Raw genomic sequence first — 17537 nt, forward strand, 5'->3', positions numbered from 1 at the left:
GAGGGGCAGTAACCGAGTGAGATGCAGTAAAGTAAACACACGCTCTCTCCCCCTCTTTCTCCTGAGGGGAGTCTCGGCTGAGTTGAGGGTGGGAGGGGAGTGGGTCCCCTGTCTGATCCTTTGTCATGGGAAGACTTTACTCCGCAGTCTGACACAGAAGGAAGGAGACACAAGCTCGCCAGAGAACTTCTTACTATGTAACTGGAACAGAAAACAAAGGTTTGTCGCTTTTCTTTTACTCGAGAGTCCATTATCACTGCATAAATTGGCATTTTTACTGCAAACTGTGATGCTTCTGCAAAGTCGCGCTGCTGTCAGACTTTACATTGTGCATTACACTGTGCATTGTTTACACTTGGTTATACGTGTTTATTACTGCATATGCACTTTTGTTGACAAGTGTGTTTAATGTGCACAAATATTTAAAGATGCCAGAAAAATGTACTGAATTAAATTATGTTGGCAACTTAAACATGTCAAGCTGTTGCACAAGAAATGTGCAAAAGGTCAAGTAAATGAATTTTGAGCTGTTATTGACTCAACACTGTTAGAAAATGATGCAAGTAGTGGATAAGTGGAAAAGTGGATAACAAAACCACAGGAGTTTTGAGCAAGGCTCCAAAGTATTGATTACATCCCTGTTTGTGTGTATAGTAAACTATGTGCATGAATGAATAGGAGCTGTTCATCACTAATGTTAAATCAGAATATTTGTGTCATTTTTCAAGAAAAAAATACGATGTTAAGCTTCTCCAATGTGAATATTTGCTTATTTTGTCTGTTTTATATTCCTGTAAACAAAATATTAAGTTGTGGATTGTTGCTCAGACGACATTAGACATTTGAAGATGTCCCCACGTCTTGGAGCTGTTTTTTTTTTTTTTTTTTTTACTGACACTTTATAAATAAATCAGGAAAATGAAAGAAATTGTTATCAGCAGGTCTGATTGATTTTAAAGATATTTTCTTTTGCTCACATCTTAGATTTCCCATCTGATTGTATTTCTGTGCGTGATATAAAAATTGTGCTTCAGAAAGGTGAACGTGTAAGGCAACAGCAGTTTAGGCTTTAGGCAATGTGAAAGTATTTAGCTTCATGGTGTTACCACACACTAGATGAAAGCCATCTTATCAGGCGTCATTCCTCACACTGTTTACATCTTCTCATGTGTTTATGATGTGTCCCACCCTGCCGGCCTGTAGTGTAGGTGATGCAGTAAAAACTCCTGCTGTTGACGTGAGGCTGGGTTTTTTTCCCCTCTTCTTTTTTCTGGAGGTCTGGAGAATGAACTCATGCTGATTGATTGTGTGACTGACTGTGTAAAAGGATACCCTGCTTCCTGTAGGCCCTCTCTCCAGACAGCACGACCAGAAAATCTTGGATCAGCCATCTCTGTCTGTCTCTGTGGTGTGTGTGTGTGTGTGTGTGTGTGTGTGTGTGTGTGTGTGTGTGTGTGTGTGTGTGTGTGTGTGTACTGTCTGTGGATTCAGGAAACAGTAACGTCTGACTTTTAAAATCCCTCTCTAATATCACTGGATCCAATAATATCCTCACTCGGCGTGAGTCTATGAGTTATGTGCTGGAGTGTGGGGATTTAAAGGTAGATTTCTTACTTTTATTTGATGTGTTTGTGTCTTTTAGATTTTATGTTTTCTTTGTGGACAGAGTTTTTTTTTTTGTGCTGTGGGTTGTTCAATATTTTTACTGGAAAAACAGTGGATTAAAGGCTGTTTTCATAGTCACCTGATCTACTGATTAATGGCCTGATTAAACATCCATCCATCCATCCATCCATTATCTATACCCGCTTTATCCTGAACAGGGTCCCGGGGGGGTTGGAGCCTATCCCAGCTCACTTTGGGCGGAGGCAGGGTTCATCCTGGACAGGTCGCCAGTCCATCACAGGGACAACACATAGAGACAGACAGAAACAAAGACCATTCACACTGTCATTGCCTGATTAAACATTCACTGCGTAAAATGTCAAAAACGATCATGTTAGTCTAAATACACCAAAGCTCAATATAAATAAGAGATTTATGATTTATAATTGGGAAAATGAAGAAATAATCATTTACCAAAAAAAGTGTCTTTGTTTTAAACTTTGAATACATTTTCATTTAATGGACTAATGGGTTCAGGATGAGTTCCTCAAAAAAGTCCACATCCAGGTTTATCGAGCTTGAATTTATAACTCAGGCTGCCGCCTCAGAGAGTCTGGGGCTCTGTGGGAATACTTTCGAGGACTAGTCATGAATCTGAGGCTAAAACTTCGACTGAGTTGCAGAGTGCTGCTCAGACTGAATTTTTATTGGTGCCGCTGGGCCAGACATAAAAATTTTCCTCTGGATCTGTTTTAATACTTAAGGAAAGTTTGTTTGTCCCTTTAAATATGCACATCCGAAGTGATTGCTTGAATTGTTGTGTCGCCTTTTGAAGGATAAGTTGAGGGACCACAGGCTTTTTTAATTGTTTCGAGACTGAACTATGCTATTGTTTGAAGTTGCAGGAGTACTATAGTTCATGATGTTAAAAGTTTATTGTATTCCAGTAAATAAGATTCGAATGAATCACTTTTCCACAAGTAATGCATATTTTTGAGAGCAGTAATTACTACTTTAACAGTCCTTTAATGTTTGAAAGTTTCATATTGATTCCCTTTTCCTCTTCTCAGGGAGCAAAGTGCAGAAGGCCGAGCTGAATCCTGCATCCTCAGACTGAATCAGATAAAAAGGTCAGTGTGATGAACAGCATGCTTCCTCAAAGGAGTGCTGTCGCCACACTGGGCTACAGTTCAGGTAAGACTGCCTTTCTTTTTATATATTACCTGAATCAATTCTTGACACAGATCATTTTTGATTGATTCAGCCTTGAATCTAACTATACAATTCAAATTTAATATTTGATTTGTTCTCCTTTTAATCAAATCTGTTTATCGCCTGTACTGAGAGAACAGACTCAGCTCAACAACAATAAACAAGATTAACATCATGCAAGTCAGGATTAATTAAGTGCTCCATGAAGAAAGTTTACTGAGTTATCTGGATAGCTTTCTTTGACCTGAACCCTGAAATGGCTCTGCAGCTCATCAATTCATGATCAATATTTTAAGGACTTCTGGGTTTTAGTCATCAGAGTCGAACAGATAACTTAGCAAACGTGCCTCTTGGATCAAACTTCTGGTCAATATTTTCAACAATGACAAACAACACTGAACACACACTGAGAATTGTGAAGAGTGTAGTCATGCTGCAGCTATTTGTATACAGAGCGGTCATTAAAAGCTTTTGTTATTTCTTCATGACTTTTAACAAGAGGTCACCAAACTGAAATGGGGCAGCAAACATCATTATGTGTTTCATTGTTTAGGTCCTTAAACGATAAGTAAAACCTACATTTGTGAAGGAGATGTGGACATTCTTTAATATCCAGTTAACTCTGTAATTATTTGTATAATCAATGTCCTGCCACCCATGTCTCAGGGCACCGTCCTCACACTGCTTGCTTAGATATTTGGGTATTCTCAGGATTTCTCTTTAAGTAGAGCTATGATGTATTCTGGCTTGTCTTGGTCCACCAGCATTCTTCCATTTTTAGAAGAAAGTTAACCACTGATTGAGCCACTGTTTGTGTTGGGCTCAGAACTGTGCGCGTTTACATTCTTCACTGGTTTCCCCTCCTCTTACACAGCACATGTGATAGCACTTCTTTTAGCTGAGATGCTGTCCACTGTATTAAAGAAGTTACTTTCAACCCGGGTGTTTTATGGAGACCAAAAAAGAGACAGGATTTCATGCTCTGTCAACTCTCTCTTTTCTACAGACTGTGTGAAAATTGAACACAGCAGCAGTGGCCCGGTGGGTGGGACATTGCTGAGAGGCTCCCGCTCTAAGGCAGAGCTACAGGAGCTGATGGAGACCCTGCAGCGGAGGAAGAGTGCTCTGGAGGCCAGCCTAAGAGCAGCAGAGTGCAGCCGCAAGTACCTCAGCATGCCTTCACCTGCTGGAACCCAGACCACCAGGCCGCTGTCAATCCTCAGTAATATAGAGCACCCTCCATCCGCCTCAAGAAACTTCTCTTACATGACCAGCAGCAGCGTGCCCCCATCACCTCGTCAGGGGGAACGCCAGCTGAGTCCTAACGGCTTTTTCCGTCATTCCCACTCTCGGCATCAGTCACAAGACAGTCTGTTGCTCTCTAACGCAGCAGATGGAGGCTCTCTGCTATCCTCCTACGGGGAGCCCGTACCTCGTTCTCCCAGGGTCAAAAGTGGAGCAGCCAGTATGCCGTCCAGCCCTCGTATGGGCCGCAGGCTCTACTCTCAGGGTAAAGCTGGAGGAGACTCCCGGCAGAGGAAATACTCCACTGGTTCTCTCAACAGCCTGGGGATGCACAGCCGTTCTCTGCCACGGCTTCACAACGCAGCAGAACCCCCTACTTTGTCGCTGCCGTCACGCCACTCGGGGGGCTCCCACAGAGGAGTGGCCTCAGCAGGGCAGCGGCGCAGTCTGTCCTCTCTGGAGCAGCCACCAGATGTGACGGTGCCAGCCAGCATGCCCAGCACACCCAGGAGGGCCAGCCTTGCCTCCCTGAGCTCTCTGGGTGTAGAGATTGACGGGATGGGCTTAGATCTGGGTTTCGCAGAGAGGAGGTTGTCCTTTGGGAAGAGCGGGTTGGGTCCAGGACAGCGGGTCGGAAGCATCAGCTCTCTGAACGGCAAAGAGGAGCTTAAAGACTATCACCAGCACCAGAGAGATGAGCGACTCAGGGAGCAGAAAGTGCAGAGACTGGTGAGTTTGTTATTGACCCCTTTGTCCACTTTTATATCACTTTAAGAATGTATTAACAGCTTCTTTGATCATTTGAAAGTTACCAGTAAAACAACTCAAATATTGTTATATGATCCATTACGGATCCCATGTCTGCAGGAATGCCAGCGTCTGGAGACCATTTTGAACCTGTGCACTGAGTTTGGACAGGTAGCGAGAGAGCCAGCAGGCTCAGCGGTTTCTGACCTGCAGAAGATCAATAAGGAGTTGGAGAAGCTGCAGGTGTCGGACGATGAGTCAGTGTTCTCCGACTCTCCCAGCAGCACCGCTCCAGAGAGCTGCTTTGGGGCTAAAGCCAGAGACTTACAGCTCTCTGAGGATCAGCAGGCCAGCCAACGTCAGCAGAGCAGCTACAGAGAGGCCAGGTCTCACTCACCTGCTATCAGCCTGAACAGCAGTGCCCCCTCGCCCTCTACCCACCACAGAGCCAAGGTAAAGTTTCATCAAACTCTTGCTCTTTGACAAACACAAGGTCAGAAGGGGGAAATGAAATTATAAGGGCTGCATTAAAACATTAAATGTGTAATATGTAACTTTTCACCACTAAAATGTCTAAAAACAACGAGACCTGTTACATATTTTGTTGTGTAATCCCAAATGTATTTCACAAAGTTCAAACCCAAAGAAATCCTTAATTATTATCACAGTAACGGTCTCTTTCATGAGGTCACCAGTCAATGGTGTCATATCCACTTTTTTCCCTCTACCTGCTGAACAGGCAGGCAGAACAAGTTTGCCTGACAAAGTGGTTTTCCTTGTTTCTTAGACAGAGGCTTACTTGGCTCAATAATTGTCAATCTGAGACACAACACTCTTAGAAAGTGGCTTATAGAAGTACTGAACACACAACCAGGTGACTGATTCTAGCACAATGAACAATGGAACAAACCAAGGATCAGAAAAGTAAATCATCTCTAAACTACGTCGCCAACCCTAGTGACGACGGCATTAGCACCAAGCAAAAGGGCAAGGAGCTCCTCGCTAAAACGTGCAGCCAAGAGATAAGGGAAACCCAGGAGTCGCTCCAGCTCAAGGCCATTGCTGATCCTGTTCAGCCATCCCCAATAACCACGGATGGACTGAAACTGGAAGTGGAGAATCTCCCGCTGAGCCTGAAACAGGAGCAACTGATGAGAAAGAGACTGGAAGAGGACAACTTCAAGAGGGAGCTTCAGATGGAAAGGCTGAGGATTGGCCACCTTAAAAAGGAATCGGACAACTTAAAAAGGAGGCTGGAAGAACAGATGAGGTCCAATTTTACCTTATTGGGTCTCGAGTGGGCAAATTGCCTCTGGAATCTTTTACTTTTCAGTCGTGCTCTACAAATAGTATCCTAGCTAAAATTAGCACTGTAACAACCACGCAATGCAATGTAAGGTTTTTTTTGGAGAGAATATTTGAAGTCCTTCTTCACTGCTGCTCAATACAGAGGAAAATACTGAGTCCCTATTATATATGGACTGGTGAGTGAGTGATTTACACAGCTTGTTTGACACTGAGCTACCATGCACAATACCAGGACTATGAGGGCGGTTATCTGTTTCTGTTACTTCCTGCTACAGAGTGAGTGTTAAAGTCAGTGAGGGACGTGACTATAGTGATTAATGAGACACACCCCTCCTGTGGAATGCAGTTCATCTGACTGTTTATTGTTTTTTGTTTACATATTGTTATATCAGCGTAATCTTTTTCCATTTTAATATAATTTGCATTTCCTCTTCCACATTTCCTCAGAACTTCAATTAAAATCTAACATTTTCATAAATTCAAAATGTCAGTATGTTAGTTACGTGGAAGAAAAGACAAAATGTTGTCCAAGGTGTTCAGAACTTGTACAATGAATTTATTTGTGCAAACATTTCCTCTCACCCTAAAGTTTAAGGAACATGCAGCAGGGATTAAGGGGAACATGTGATCTGAAAAAACAACTAATTATCAGACACAACGTAATTATTTTTTTCTTATGTTTGGTTCAGACTGGAAGATTAAGCACTCACATAAAAAGCTTTGCATATAGTGTTTGCCTGCACAGTATAATTCTACACATAAACCTTTACTGACATGGAGGTAGATTTGTTACAACTATCATGCCTTTTGTCAGAAGTACTGTAAATGTGTGATGTTTGTACGTTTCCTGTTTATGTGAGTTATTCAGACACATAAACAGGGAACTCAGTTGCATAAGACCCTCTCAAGGCTTTCATGTTTCTTTGATTTTCCCCTTATTTCTGATCACCTTTTTTTTGGATGTGAAAAATTAATGAACATGTTTGATTTCCAAATACAAAATATTGCAAATGCTGTGATTTTAACTTCTAGGCAGTCGCCTCCTTCAGGCCAGCGTTTCCCCAGTAACAACTCAACGATGTGTCTGGTTTTAATGAAGAAGTCCTAGTTTTGTTTCAGCACTCAGCCATTCAAACTCTTTTAGGAGGGGGGGGGGACAGGAAATGACTTTATCCCAAGGAGAGTTAGTGTGCACGTGTGTGCGTGCGTGCACGACTGTGTGGGGCTGTGTTGTGAGTGGAAGAATGCTAGTGTATATGCGTGGCAAAGACATGCATTTTTCCAGATGTTTTGAACTTTCTTCTGAGGCTAAATGGATGGAAGGCCTTACAAAAAATGAAGATGTCTTTAACCCCGTTAATCAAGCAACCTTTATGTGTGACATCCAACTTTTATACAAAACTAGCTAACTATTTTTTTTAATTGGATTTCCAAACTGAGACAATCATTTTTGCAACATTTCGATTGTGACAGAGGTTTACAGAGCCAAATACCCTCGCCGCCGTCTCCTGCATTCCTTTAGAGCAGTGTGTGCACAAAGAGCGAGTGCTCACAGCCCATCTGGGAAACTATAAATCCAAGAGCTGCTGGGCCTCTGACCAGAAAAAAAAAAAAAATCCACTTTGCTCTTTTAAGGAAGAATACCTGATATTATAGGATATCTTTAATACACCCACACTCAGTGTGAATGAATGTTTGTAGGACGTTTGTAGACGGTGTATTATGTGGGATTGCTTTGGTGTGACTGGCAGTAGAGTGCACAGATAGAGGTTTCCATTACACCGAATGGAAAAGAATCCTGTCCCTGTTGTCAGTGATCCAACTTTGGATGAGTTAAAACAGCAGCTGCTGCCATCAAATTCAATAAAATCAGATTCTGTGGGCTGGCAAATTATTTTAACAGCATTTTTTTTATACATGGAAAAATCAGGTTCTTATGTTCTATAAACTCTAACTTTTGATTCTGCATATGAATACAAGAAGATGCTCCTGGCATCCAATCCCCGGGGAATGGGGATTTTTGACTATTTAATTGTATGTATTCACAAACTGAAGTGTCCTGCAGAGCCGAGCATTTATATGCATTCCTGATGTCATTACAGGCCTTTGAGAGTGTGCAGCTGAAGCAGGAGGTAACGCATATAGAGGAAGAAAGAATTCAGGTTCTGAATAACATAGAAGAGCTGGAGCAAAAGATCAAAGACCTGGACAACCAGATGGAGGAGTCCCTTCGAGAGGTACACAGCTCAGTGCAGCATGTAAACACAACTGACACCCGAACAGCTTGATAGTGTTTGTTCTTTTCTAGTGAGATAAACTGATGACTTCCTGATTACGTGCAAAGAGCATTTTGCCACCACTGAAGCTCATTGCAGTAAAAGCTGATCAAGTGAGCTGCCAAATGTGCGACGTTGTTGCCAGTAACCATTAGAAACGCAGTAATAGTCCAGAGGAAGGTTTTCCACCTTGTGTTGCCCTCTCTTGCAGATGGAGGTGGAGTGTGCTCTGCTGGATGGAGAACAGGAGTCTGAAATGGCCCAGCTGCAGAGGGAGAAGGAGCTTCTGGATGGACTCAAGGGAAAAATTCATCGTAATGAGAAGACGAGCCACACAGAGAAGTCACAGGTAAAGATTATAAGCCACGATTCACTTTCTTGGGATAGTTTTTTTTTAGCAGGCATAGCCAACAACCTGAGATGAGTTTGCACCTTTTGTAGTTTGTCCTTCATTAGGAAAACCAAATAAACCACTTGTTTTTCCAGGAGAAAATTCTTACAAGAACAAAACAAAGGGCATCATCACAAATGGGAACTGCAAAAAAGCTTTGCAAAAGGCCTTTCAAAAGATGCTCACCAACTGTCTGAATGTGCAACAAAAACAGTTAAAACACACAGGCCTCTCCAAACGAAGTAATGAAAAAAAGTATCTTTTTGTATACTTTTCTTACAAGCTATCAAGCAGAGCAGCTAAACCAGCTCCGGTGGACAATACATGGCAGTTTGCTCTGCTGGCAGTACATGTTGGCAGTGAGTGCCAGGACCCACAGAAAAACACCTCAATTCTCATTTTTCTCCTTGTTATTCCTTTTCTCCCCACTTTGTTTCTTTTATTATCCTCCTTGACCTTGTTCTCTCTAATTCTGGATCTGTTCCTTCACTTCCTGTCTCACATTCACAGCTTCTATTACAGCCCTGCTGAGCCACATTTGAAAGAGGGGCCCCAATAATTACCATGTGTAAAAAAATAATTGCTAGCAAATGTGACTGATTTAATGGACAACTAAAATCACCTGAAACCTGCCATCACTTGGAAGGACACTTACTACATTGTCCAAAATGCCCTCTATTTCATATCACTGTGAAGTAGATGGTCAATTTAATGCTGAAATCTCAACACATTTTACATTCATGGATTTCCAGAGGCGTGCACAATCTACACAAAAGTCTTTTTTTTTGTGCCTAAAACACTACAGATCCTTGAACAGTATATTTTTATTTATTCATGTACTTTTACTTTATACTGTAATTTGGGTTTTTGCGTTTCTCTGTTGTTTCTCAGGACGCTGCGGAGGAGTCAAAAAGTTTGGAGGATTTGGAGTTTCAAAAGCTGGAGAGAGAAATAAAGCAGGACGAGGAAAACCAGAATCAGAGCCGAGAGCTGCTGCGAGAGATCGCCGAGTGTCAGCGTCTCACTGTCACACGCAAGGTACAGCGAGCGGGGTTTCATGGGTGTGCATGTAGTGCAAGTATAACACTGCTACTGGGGCTGGCATCACATCACTCTAACATGTGATTTTCTGCCCGAAGTATCTACAATGGAAACACCATTGGGTGTTTTTGAAACATGAATCCCAACAAGGTGTCAAGAAAGTAACCAAAATCTAAAGTGTGTGCCTTTTTATAGTTTAGCCTAAATATTAATGTGGACTCCTTGGAGACAAAAGAAAAAAATCTTCTTGAAATTGAATTTGTTTATACTGTAAGAAGTTTGTGAATAAACGTTTTGATATCAGCGACTGAGAGTGTATGAAATACATGAATATATTTCAGAAGTTTAAAAGAATAATGAAGGGTTGAACAGGTCAAGTCAAAGCTGATAACATCCATTATCACACCAAGTTGTCCAAAGGCACAGAACATTATAACCAAGACTCTAAGCCCTTTAGAGTTGTTGTGGTCATCATTTTCAATTTTTTTTTTTTTTTTTCAGTCACTACATTCTGGTTTGTTGTCATTAATCTTACTGCAGGTTGCATGAAAATAAAGCTGCAAAATTGTGAGATTTGCAGCACAAAGCATGAACTAATTACAAGAAACCAGCAATGGTAAGCATGCAACACTGAAGACTAACAGATTAAATTATTTTTCAGGTGAGTGGAACACCACAGAGAGTGTGACGATGTTAGATTGATTTGTAAAGAGGGAAGATAGTTGGAGGGAAAAGAAATCTCACATTTGAGTCTCAAAAATGAGAGTTTGCTTCAAAATGCAACACATCTCTGAAGTCTCTGCTAATTTCTCAGCATCATTTGACCTCATACTTATTAAAAAATAACAGATATTATGTACTTGTGCTGATGCGGTGCTCTTTATTTCTCCTAGGAAAGACTCATGACACTGAAGAAACAGTCCTCACAGATTAATTTACAGGCTCAGCAGGAAAGAGAGAATTTCCAGAGGGAGAAAAACAATTTGCTCATCATGCTTCAGAAGGTAAAAAGAAATCTCTGCATGGTGATATTGTAAATATTTAATTTTATTTACTTAAGTAGTGCCTGGTGTCTGCAGGAAAGAGAGAAACTGGTGTCTCTGGAAGGAAAGTATGCAGAGCTGTCTGAGGGGCAGACCTTCACTAACAACCCTGTCGCCATTAAAGAGGTAGGAGTCAGTTAACAGTGCAATAATACTGTTATGAATAATGTTTCCACCAGCAGAGTGCCTCTCCGTCTTTAAACAAAGCACATGGCTGAAGTTTCAATCTTCAATGATTTCTGTTATTTTTACTGCAGCACTTGAACTCTCTGAAGGAAAGGAGGAGAAGCAGCAAAGATAACTCTTCCCATCCAAGTGACAGCCTACCTCATAAGAGGAGCCAGCAGCTCCTCACCTCCTATGGCAGATCCCTGGGACGCACACTTCCTCCCAAGGTCATTACTTTTTTATCAAAATGTGTCTGAGCAGACATTAAAGGTTGGGTACAGTATGGATCATACTGGGTGTTTAAATATGATAAGAGGAGTTACCATTCTTCTAAAGACTTACATTGATCATCAAAGAAGTATTAATATTTATTTATTTAAAGAAATCTGTAATCCTACAGTAAAGGCAAAGCTTCAGAGAATCAGTTTCAAAATGCTGCTCCTCATTCTGTCTTTGGCCGTCAGAAGAGGGGATTTCATTGACCTCATTATTTTCATCCAGAAAGATTTGAGCTGCCCCTTGAGAATGATCCACCCAATCAGGAATTTTTGTTTCAGTCTGGCTCGCAACACAAATCCAGCTCATGAAGTGTGCATGTGAATGAGAGCAGTTAGCAGTTGAGTGAAGGTTGTAGAGCCTGAAACTGAACAGCATGTGTGCTGCTCTTTCTTTCTCAGGCTCACCTGCCTTTGTCCCAAAGCTCCAGCTGTGGCAGTGTTATCCCACAAGGCTTTAGCTTCTCCCCTCGAGAGGTGAACACCCGCCGCCTGCCCAAGAGTGAGTCAGAGCACCAGACTGTCACATCTTGTCTGCATCAAATCTAGTAGTGGGGGTAGTAGTGGTCGTAGTGTGGCGAGCTCTGAGCTTCAGGCTGTATGACTGTATGAGGGCAGGAAATGCTGTGGTGATGCTATTATCTGTGGAACTGCACAGAGGAAGCTGCATTTAGGCCAAATCTGATATCAAGGACTAAAAGTTTGTCTGAACAGAAGTACTGAACATTGTTCAAGGCAAAAATTGGTTAATTCCGAGGCAAGGTAGTTGTTTGCACAGCATGTTTAACACAAGTAACACATGCAAAGTACTGGGGATCGTACTTTCAAGCAAAAATACTATCCGAAAATCACTTGAAACTATTCGACTATTAATCGACTATTCAATTTGGCTGGCAGACAGCTTTTGGGTGCATTACTGCCACCTTCTGACGGGAGTAACGCATCACATCCAGGTGCCGATACAAACGGGGAATAACGAAGAACAACAGTCGCATGTACTAATTGATTTTTATATATTCTCATGACTATTAGAATATTTGAAAATCATGTCCTATCCCTTCAAAATACTATATCTTTATTGGATACGATCCTTTAGTTTGTTTCATTTGATAGCCCCAATGAGATCTGGATTTTTTTGTTTTTGGGAAACTTTTTGGAAGGTTAAAACACACTAGTATTTGCATGAAACTTTTTAATAATACAGTTTTTACTCTACAAACTGCACAGCTTTAGACAGCAAATGAAATTCTTTCTTTTTTTTAACTCATATCTGATGCCTTTATATCTCTCTAGCTCTATGAATCACTTGGTCCATTTGCTGCCAGCATGATTTGGTTAATGAATCACACCTCTGTTGCTGTGATTTGTTTTTTAACATTAGCTCATGCATGCTGAGTGTATTTCCTGTTTTTGATTGTAATGTTCTCCTCTGTCAGCAGGCAACAGTCATGCTCATATGAATGAAGACAGACAGAGACGAAGTGATTTTTGCAACAGGATGGTCTCTGAGCCCGACATGTTCCTGGACTCCTTCTCTTACCCGGACAACAGCCAGGCCTCGGACACCGTCAGTGTGGACAGCTCGGACAGCCTGGAGACCAGCTTCTCCGCCTGCTCCCCAGACAACATCTCCAGGTTAAAGAGGAGCTGCGAGACATACCGATGAAAGGCTCTGTCGAAGAGATCCCACTTTTAGAAAAGATGTTTAAGGGCTTGAGGCCACAGAAAATGTCCTGGAGAGACGCTCTAAAGCGCAAGCAAGAGGAGGAAAAGTTTTTGGAAGAGGGTTTAATGCTCTCTGTCAGATGAGAAATAAACATCCACATGATATCGAGCTGTTCCTTCTCACTGACAGTTCTTACAACCTATGTCATTATGTTTATGGCATTTAGAGATTTACAAGTTTATGATCAGTAAGGTACCTCCACATGGTGTTATAAGAGTCACCTTATGTCCTGCAATTTTAAGAAAAACATGAACCCTAGAACCTAAATGTTAAACTTATGTTAGGCAATGTTTGCATTGGCTCATTTTTATTTTTGTTTTATTATCAGTCATTTTTATCACCTTGATTTGCTTGTGGCTTCAGCTTACGATATATGTTCCACTAATGAGTGTCTTCCTCTCCTATTAGAGAGATGTAGCTCTACTTTTGCTTAACAGCTTGTGTTTTCTATTTTTCATCAGTGCCAGTACGTCCAATATTGCGAAGATTGAGGAGATGGAGCGTTTACTTCAAGAGGCCCAGGTCGAGAAGCAGAGACTCCTCGAGCACCGGGTAACGAGCTAACCAAAACATACCATGCATAATGTGTGTGTGTGTGTGTTTGACGAGGATTTACTCACTTGTGGCATGTGCAGGAGCGGGAGATGGAGATGCGCAGGCAGGCTCTGGAGGAGGAGCGAAGAAGAAGGGAGGAACTGGAGAAACGACTGCAGGAGGAGACCAGCAGGAGACAGAAACTCGTAGAGAGGGAGGTGAAGCTCAGGGAGAAACAGAGATCACAGGTATTCAGAAAAAACTAGATGATGTTGAACTCTGGGATTTTTTTTTTCCACCTTTATCTTCATGTAAATACTTTTTAAACAAAGCCGAGTGAAATGTTTAAGTTTTTTTTTTTTATATCTCATTCCAATGCTTTTTCCACAGTCCCGCCTGTTGACCCGCTACCTCCCTGTAAGGAAAGACGACTTTGATCTTCACGGCCACATCGAAGCAGCTGGACACAACCCAGATGCCTGCTTCCATCTGGCCATCACTGATAAAACCTGTCGAGGATTCCTGGTCAAGATGGGAGGCAAGATCAAGACGTGGAAGAAGCGCTGGTTTGTCTTCGACCAGAATCGCAGGACGCTCACATATTATGCAGGTGAGAACCTCTTAAGTCTCTGTCGATGTACAGCTTAAAGAGACGAAGTTACTGCAACAGTGATGTGACTTTGAAGCGATGCCAGGATACTTTGGATGCTGACAACCGGCTTTGATCACAGCACTGTTTATATTCTTTGTCACAGACAAACATGAGACCAAGATGAAAGGGGTCATTTACTTCCAAGCCATAGAGGAGGTGTACTATGACCATTTAAAGAACGCACACAAAGTAAGTCAGTTTATGTGCGTGTGCTTGTTTCTCTGTAATTTTTAACACATGCCCCCATTTTTGTTAAATATTGACATCTGTTTGTCCTCTTGCTTTTTTCCCTCCGTTTGTCTTCCTCCCTCCCACACATGCATCTCCTCACCCCTCTCCCCTCTTAAATGTTCTCTATTATTTCACCTTTTTTCTTCAAAACGAAATTCACTTCCACACACAAGAGCCCCAACACCTCGCTGACCTTCAGTGTGAAGACCCACGATCGGGTCTACTACATGGTGGCTCCCTCTCCTGAGGCCATGCGTATCTGGATGGATGTTATTGTAACGGGTGCTGAAGGACACATGCATTTCATGGTGTAACAGATCAGAGTCCTCGATGCCAACATTATTTTGTTCACGTTGATTCACGCGAGGAGACTTAAAGCATTCTGCTCTTACTGATGTTGTGTGGAGCTCAGATGAATGTTTATCAGGTCAACAAAAAAATTGCTTCTGTTTACACTCGTGGCCTATATGGTGTCATAATTAAGCTGTTTCGTTTTTTTCCTTTCAATTGTTTATGTACCGTGAGTGGCTGAACCATCACTAAATCTTACAACTGTTTAGCTGTTACATTTACCAACATTCTCCTTGTACAAAACCTCTGCTTGTCACAAACTCTTCCTGCTTTGTTTAGCTCTTATTCAGTCAAAACTTTATCAGGGAAGCTTCTGAATCATCAGAAACTCTTCTAAACTGCGGTACACACTGATGCGGCTTTTCTAAAACAGATATATATCTCTTTCTATAAAACTGTCCCTCCAGGATTTTGCTGATTTTTTTTTATTTTTTATTAATCTCATCACAGAAATATTTTTGTACTTTTTTAAAAACATTTTGAACTGAGAAAGTCACAAAAAATTCAGCTTTACAAAACAGACAATCTGTGACTGTAATAAAGAATATAAAGATTGAATCTTCCATAAAAAAATAAAGACTTTAAATGCTTTAAAAATAATCTAAATTCAACACATAAGCGCCCTGTATATGGACAAAAACAGAGCGCAGTCTTTTCCGACTGGAAGTGTGTATGAAACTAATTTAAAATATTTCTCATTCATCTGGTCGGCCAGCACGTGGTTTGTTTTTACGGTGAGAGGAGATGTTGCAGAGCGATGCTGACTGTAAATCATTTTTGTTGAAAATGAAAGTTTGGTTTGGAAAAGCTTACTTTGTGTCGTAATACAGTCAGCAGAGCTTTTATTGAGGATCTTTTTGGAGAAAAAAAAATTGAGAGCTTGCTTTTGATTGCATGAATTTGCTTTAGTTATTACAATCTCAAGATTGTGATTTCTTGGAGGGACTGATGAACTGCAGCCTTTTGTGTATATTTGGCATGTACACACCAGAGTCCACCTCTATTTCTTAGTCTTCTTATTCCCTCCTTTTTACCTCTGGTTGGACTCTACTTTCCTTCTACATCTCAGTCATACTGAAATGTATTTATTTTGCATGGGGGGATGCATCAGTACATCACATCTTCTTTTGTTCCCCAGTTAAGTTATCTGTATCTCTGGTTGCAAAAATGGGCATTTTTATTTTAACAAAAAATTATTATTTCTAAACTGTCACTAATATTCAAATGAGTTAACTGGGTAATTTTTTTTTCTGTTGCCGGACTTCCAGCATTAGTTGCTGTTGTCTGTTTATGTAAACCAGAGCCGAATGTCCGCCTTCAAACCACATTAATATCTATTTGTATCATTTTTATTCCAATGAAATTCATTTTTCTTCATTTAATCCATAACGGAAAGATGATTATAGTCACTTTTTAAACATCATTATTATTAAGTATTTGCAATTGTTGGCAAATATTCTCCTCTTAGAGGCAGAGAATTCCCAAATCCCAATGACACTGTGTTTCATGCCTACCACTGCGCCACAGGCCTGACATGATGGATCCACGCTGTGCAGAAGTGATGCTGCATGAACTGCATCAACCGCATGTTCCTCACACTAAGGCATGTCATTATGTTTTTTCACCAACAGAGGTCCTCAGTGCGGTGCTATTGCACTGGATGACGTAATGCTTTGGCTGGTCGGCTCATGTAAATGAGCAGTTACTGAAAGAATAGAGCCTCAATTATCCGCATTTTTAATGCTTAAATTTCAAACATGTGCAATTATAAGCACATGGGTATCAATTATGAGATCTCCTTTTTGATAGCGAAAAGAAATGATCAAGTTTATAATCCTGAAAACGAAATAATTTGTATACTTTTGATTTAAATGTGTTTAATTGCATATGTTTGATCTGTATATTATTTGACTGTTTAAAACAGTCTGACAGTATTTGATGATGAAAGATCACTTTAAGACCGAGTGACCAGCTGTTGGTTCCCTGACTGCAGGGCTCGCTGTTTGTCTTTTTGCTGGTTGAGTGTTGGTTAACTCCTACAGAGTGCAGATCAGGGTGCAGAGCTGACAGTGTTACAGATGAGTTGCTGCCATTGGTGGATGCTTCTCAGTCTCAGTGAGGAGAGGTGTTTGTCAGGTAAACATCTCAACCCCACACTGATGTGCACTGTATGACACATAAGCCTTGAAACAAAACAAATTACTGCATTTATATATATTTTGAATATGTTTAATATTTTATATTTTGTATATAAACATATTGTGATTCTAGCTGACACTATGCTACGGGTTTTTATACTCAAATGTGTCATGAATAAATCGATCTGATTATGAATCATATATTAAAATGCTATTCTTATTTTGTCTCTTGAACACGAGCATTATATTTTCCTTGATGTAAAAATCTGATCAGTTTATTTTGTGGGGATAAGTAGACGTTTTCTTGGTGGAATTTTTTGCTATGTATGTTGTAGCACTGAAGGGATGCTATGTAAGTCCCAATATGGCAAGTTATTTTGTTTTCCCATGGTCGTTGTGTACTATACGGTTAGTCTTTACACTTTTACATAATGTACCACCGCAGGAGTTAATGGTGTTACTGTATAGTGCTACACAGATGTATGAGCAGATATTTTCATCAACTATCCTTTAACCAGTTGAACTTTCAGTTAAGCCATTATAGCCTTAATTAGTGAATACCCCCTTCACTGTGGCATTGTATACTAATCATCA

General features: G+C 40.9%; 1 protein-coding gene across 2 annotated transcripts; it reads left to right on the forward strand.

Annotated features, from left to right (window-relative positions):
* Window positions 1-148: 148 nt before the first annotated feature.
* Window positions 149-17138, forward strand: phldb2a (pleckstrin homology-like domain, family B, member 2a). Of its 2 annotated transcripts, none has more exons than XM_069146471.1 (17): window positions 149-219; window positions 2676-2799; window positions 3824-4791; window positions 4930-5262; window positions 8220-8354; window positions 8605-8742; window positions 9676-9822; window positions 10719-10829; window positions 10905-10994; window positions 11126-11263; window positions 11714-11813; window positions 12748-12946; window positions 13499-13589; window positions 13673-13819; window positions 13962-14181; window positions 14327-14412; window positions 14628-17138. In XM_069146471.1, exons 2-17 carry the CDS (start codon window positions 2745-2747, stop codon window positions 14766-14768), a joined length of 3099 nt encoding a protein of 1032 aa, XP_069002572.1. In that variant the 5' UTR covers window positions 149-219; window positions 2676-2744; the 3' UTR covers window positions 14769-17138. The 2 variants fall into 2 exon arrangements, with proteins under 2 accessions (XP_069002572.1, XP_069002573.1); XM_069146472.1 differs by having other exon boundaries at window positions 12751-12946.
* Window positions 17139-17537: the final 399 nt, after the last annotated feature.

The sequence above is a fragment of the Embiotoca jacksoni genome, unplaced genomic scaffold (genome assembly GCF_022577435.1).
Source record: "Embiotoca jacksoni isolate LCO1_2020_lvr unplaced genomic scaffold, fEmbJac1.0.p SCAF_13, whole genome shotgun sequence".
Classification (NCBI taxonomy): domain Eukaryota; kingdom Metazoa; phylum Chordata; class Actinopteri; family Embiotocidae; genus Embiotoca; species Embiotoca jacksoni.

Excerpts from the sequence above, each read along its gene's own strand:
- phldb2a (XM_069146471.1), top strand. The coding sequence starts at position 2,745 with ATGAACAGCATGCTTCCTCAAAGGAGTGCTGTCGCCACACTGGGCTAC. Across the intron at positions 8,355-8,604 it reads TGGAGGAGTCCCTTCGAGAG|ATGGAGGTGGAGTGTGCTCT; the intron begins GTACACAGCTCA and ends CCTCTCTTGCAG. Across the intron at positions 10,995-11,125 it reads ACCCTGTCGCCATTAAAGAG|CACTTGAACTCTCTGAAGGA; the intron begins GTAGGAGTCAGT and ends TTTTTACTGCAG.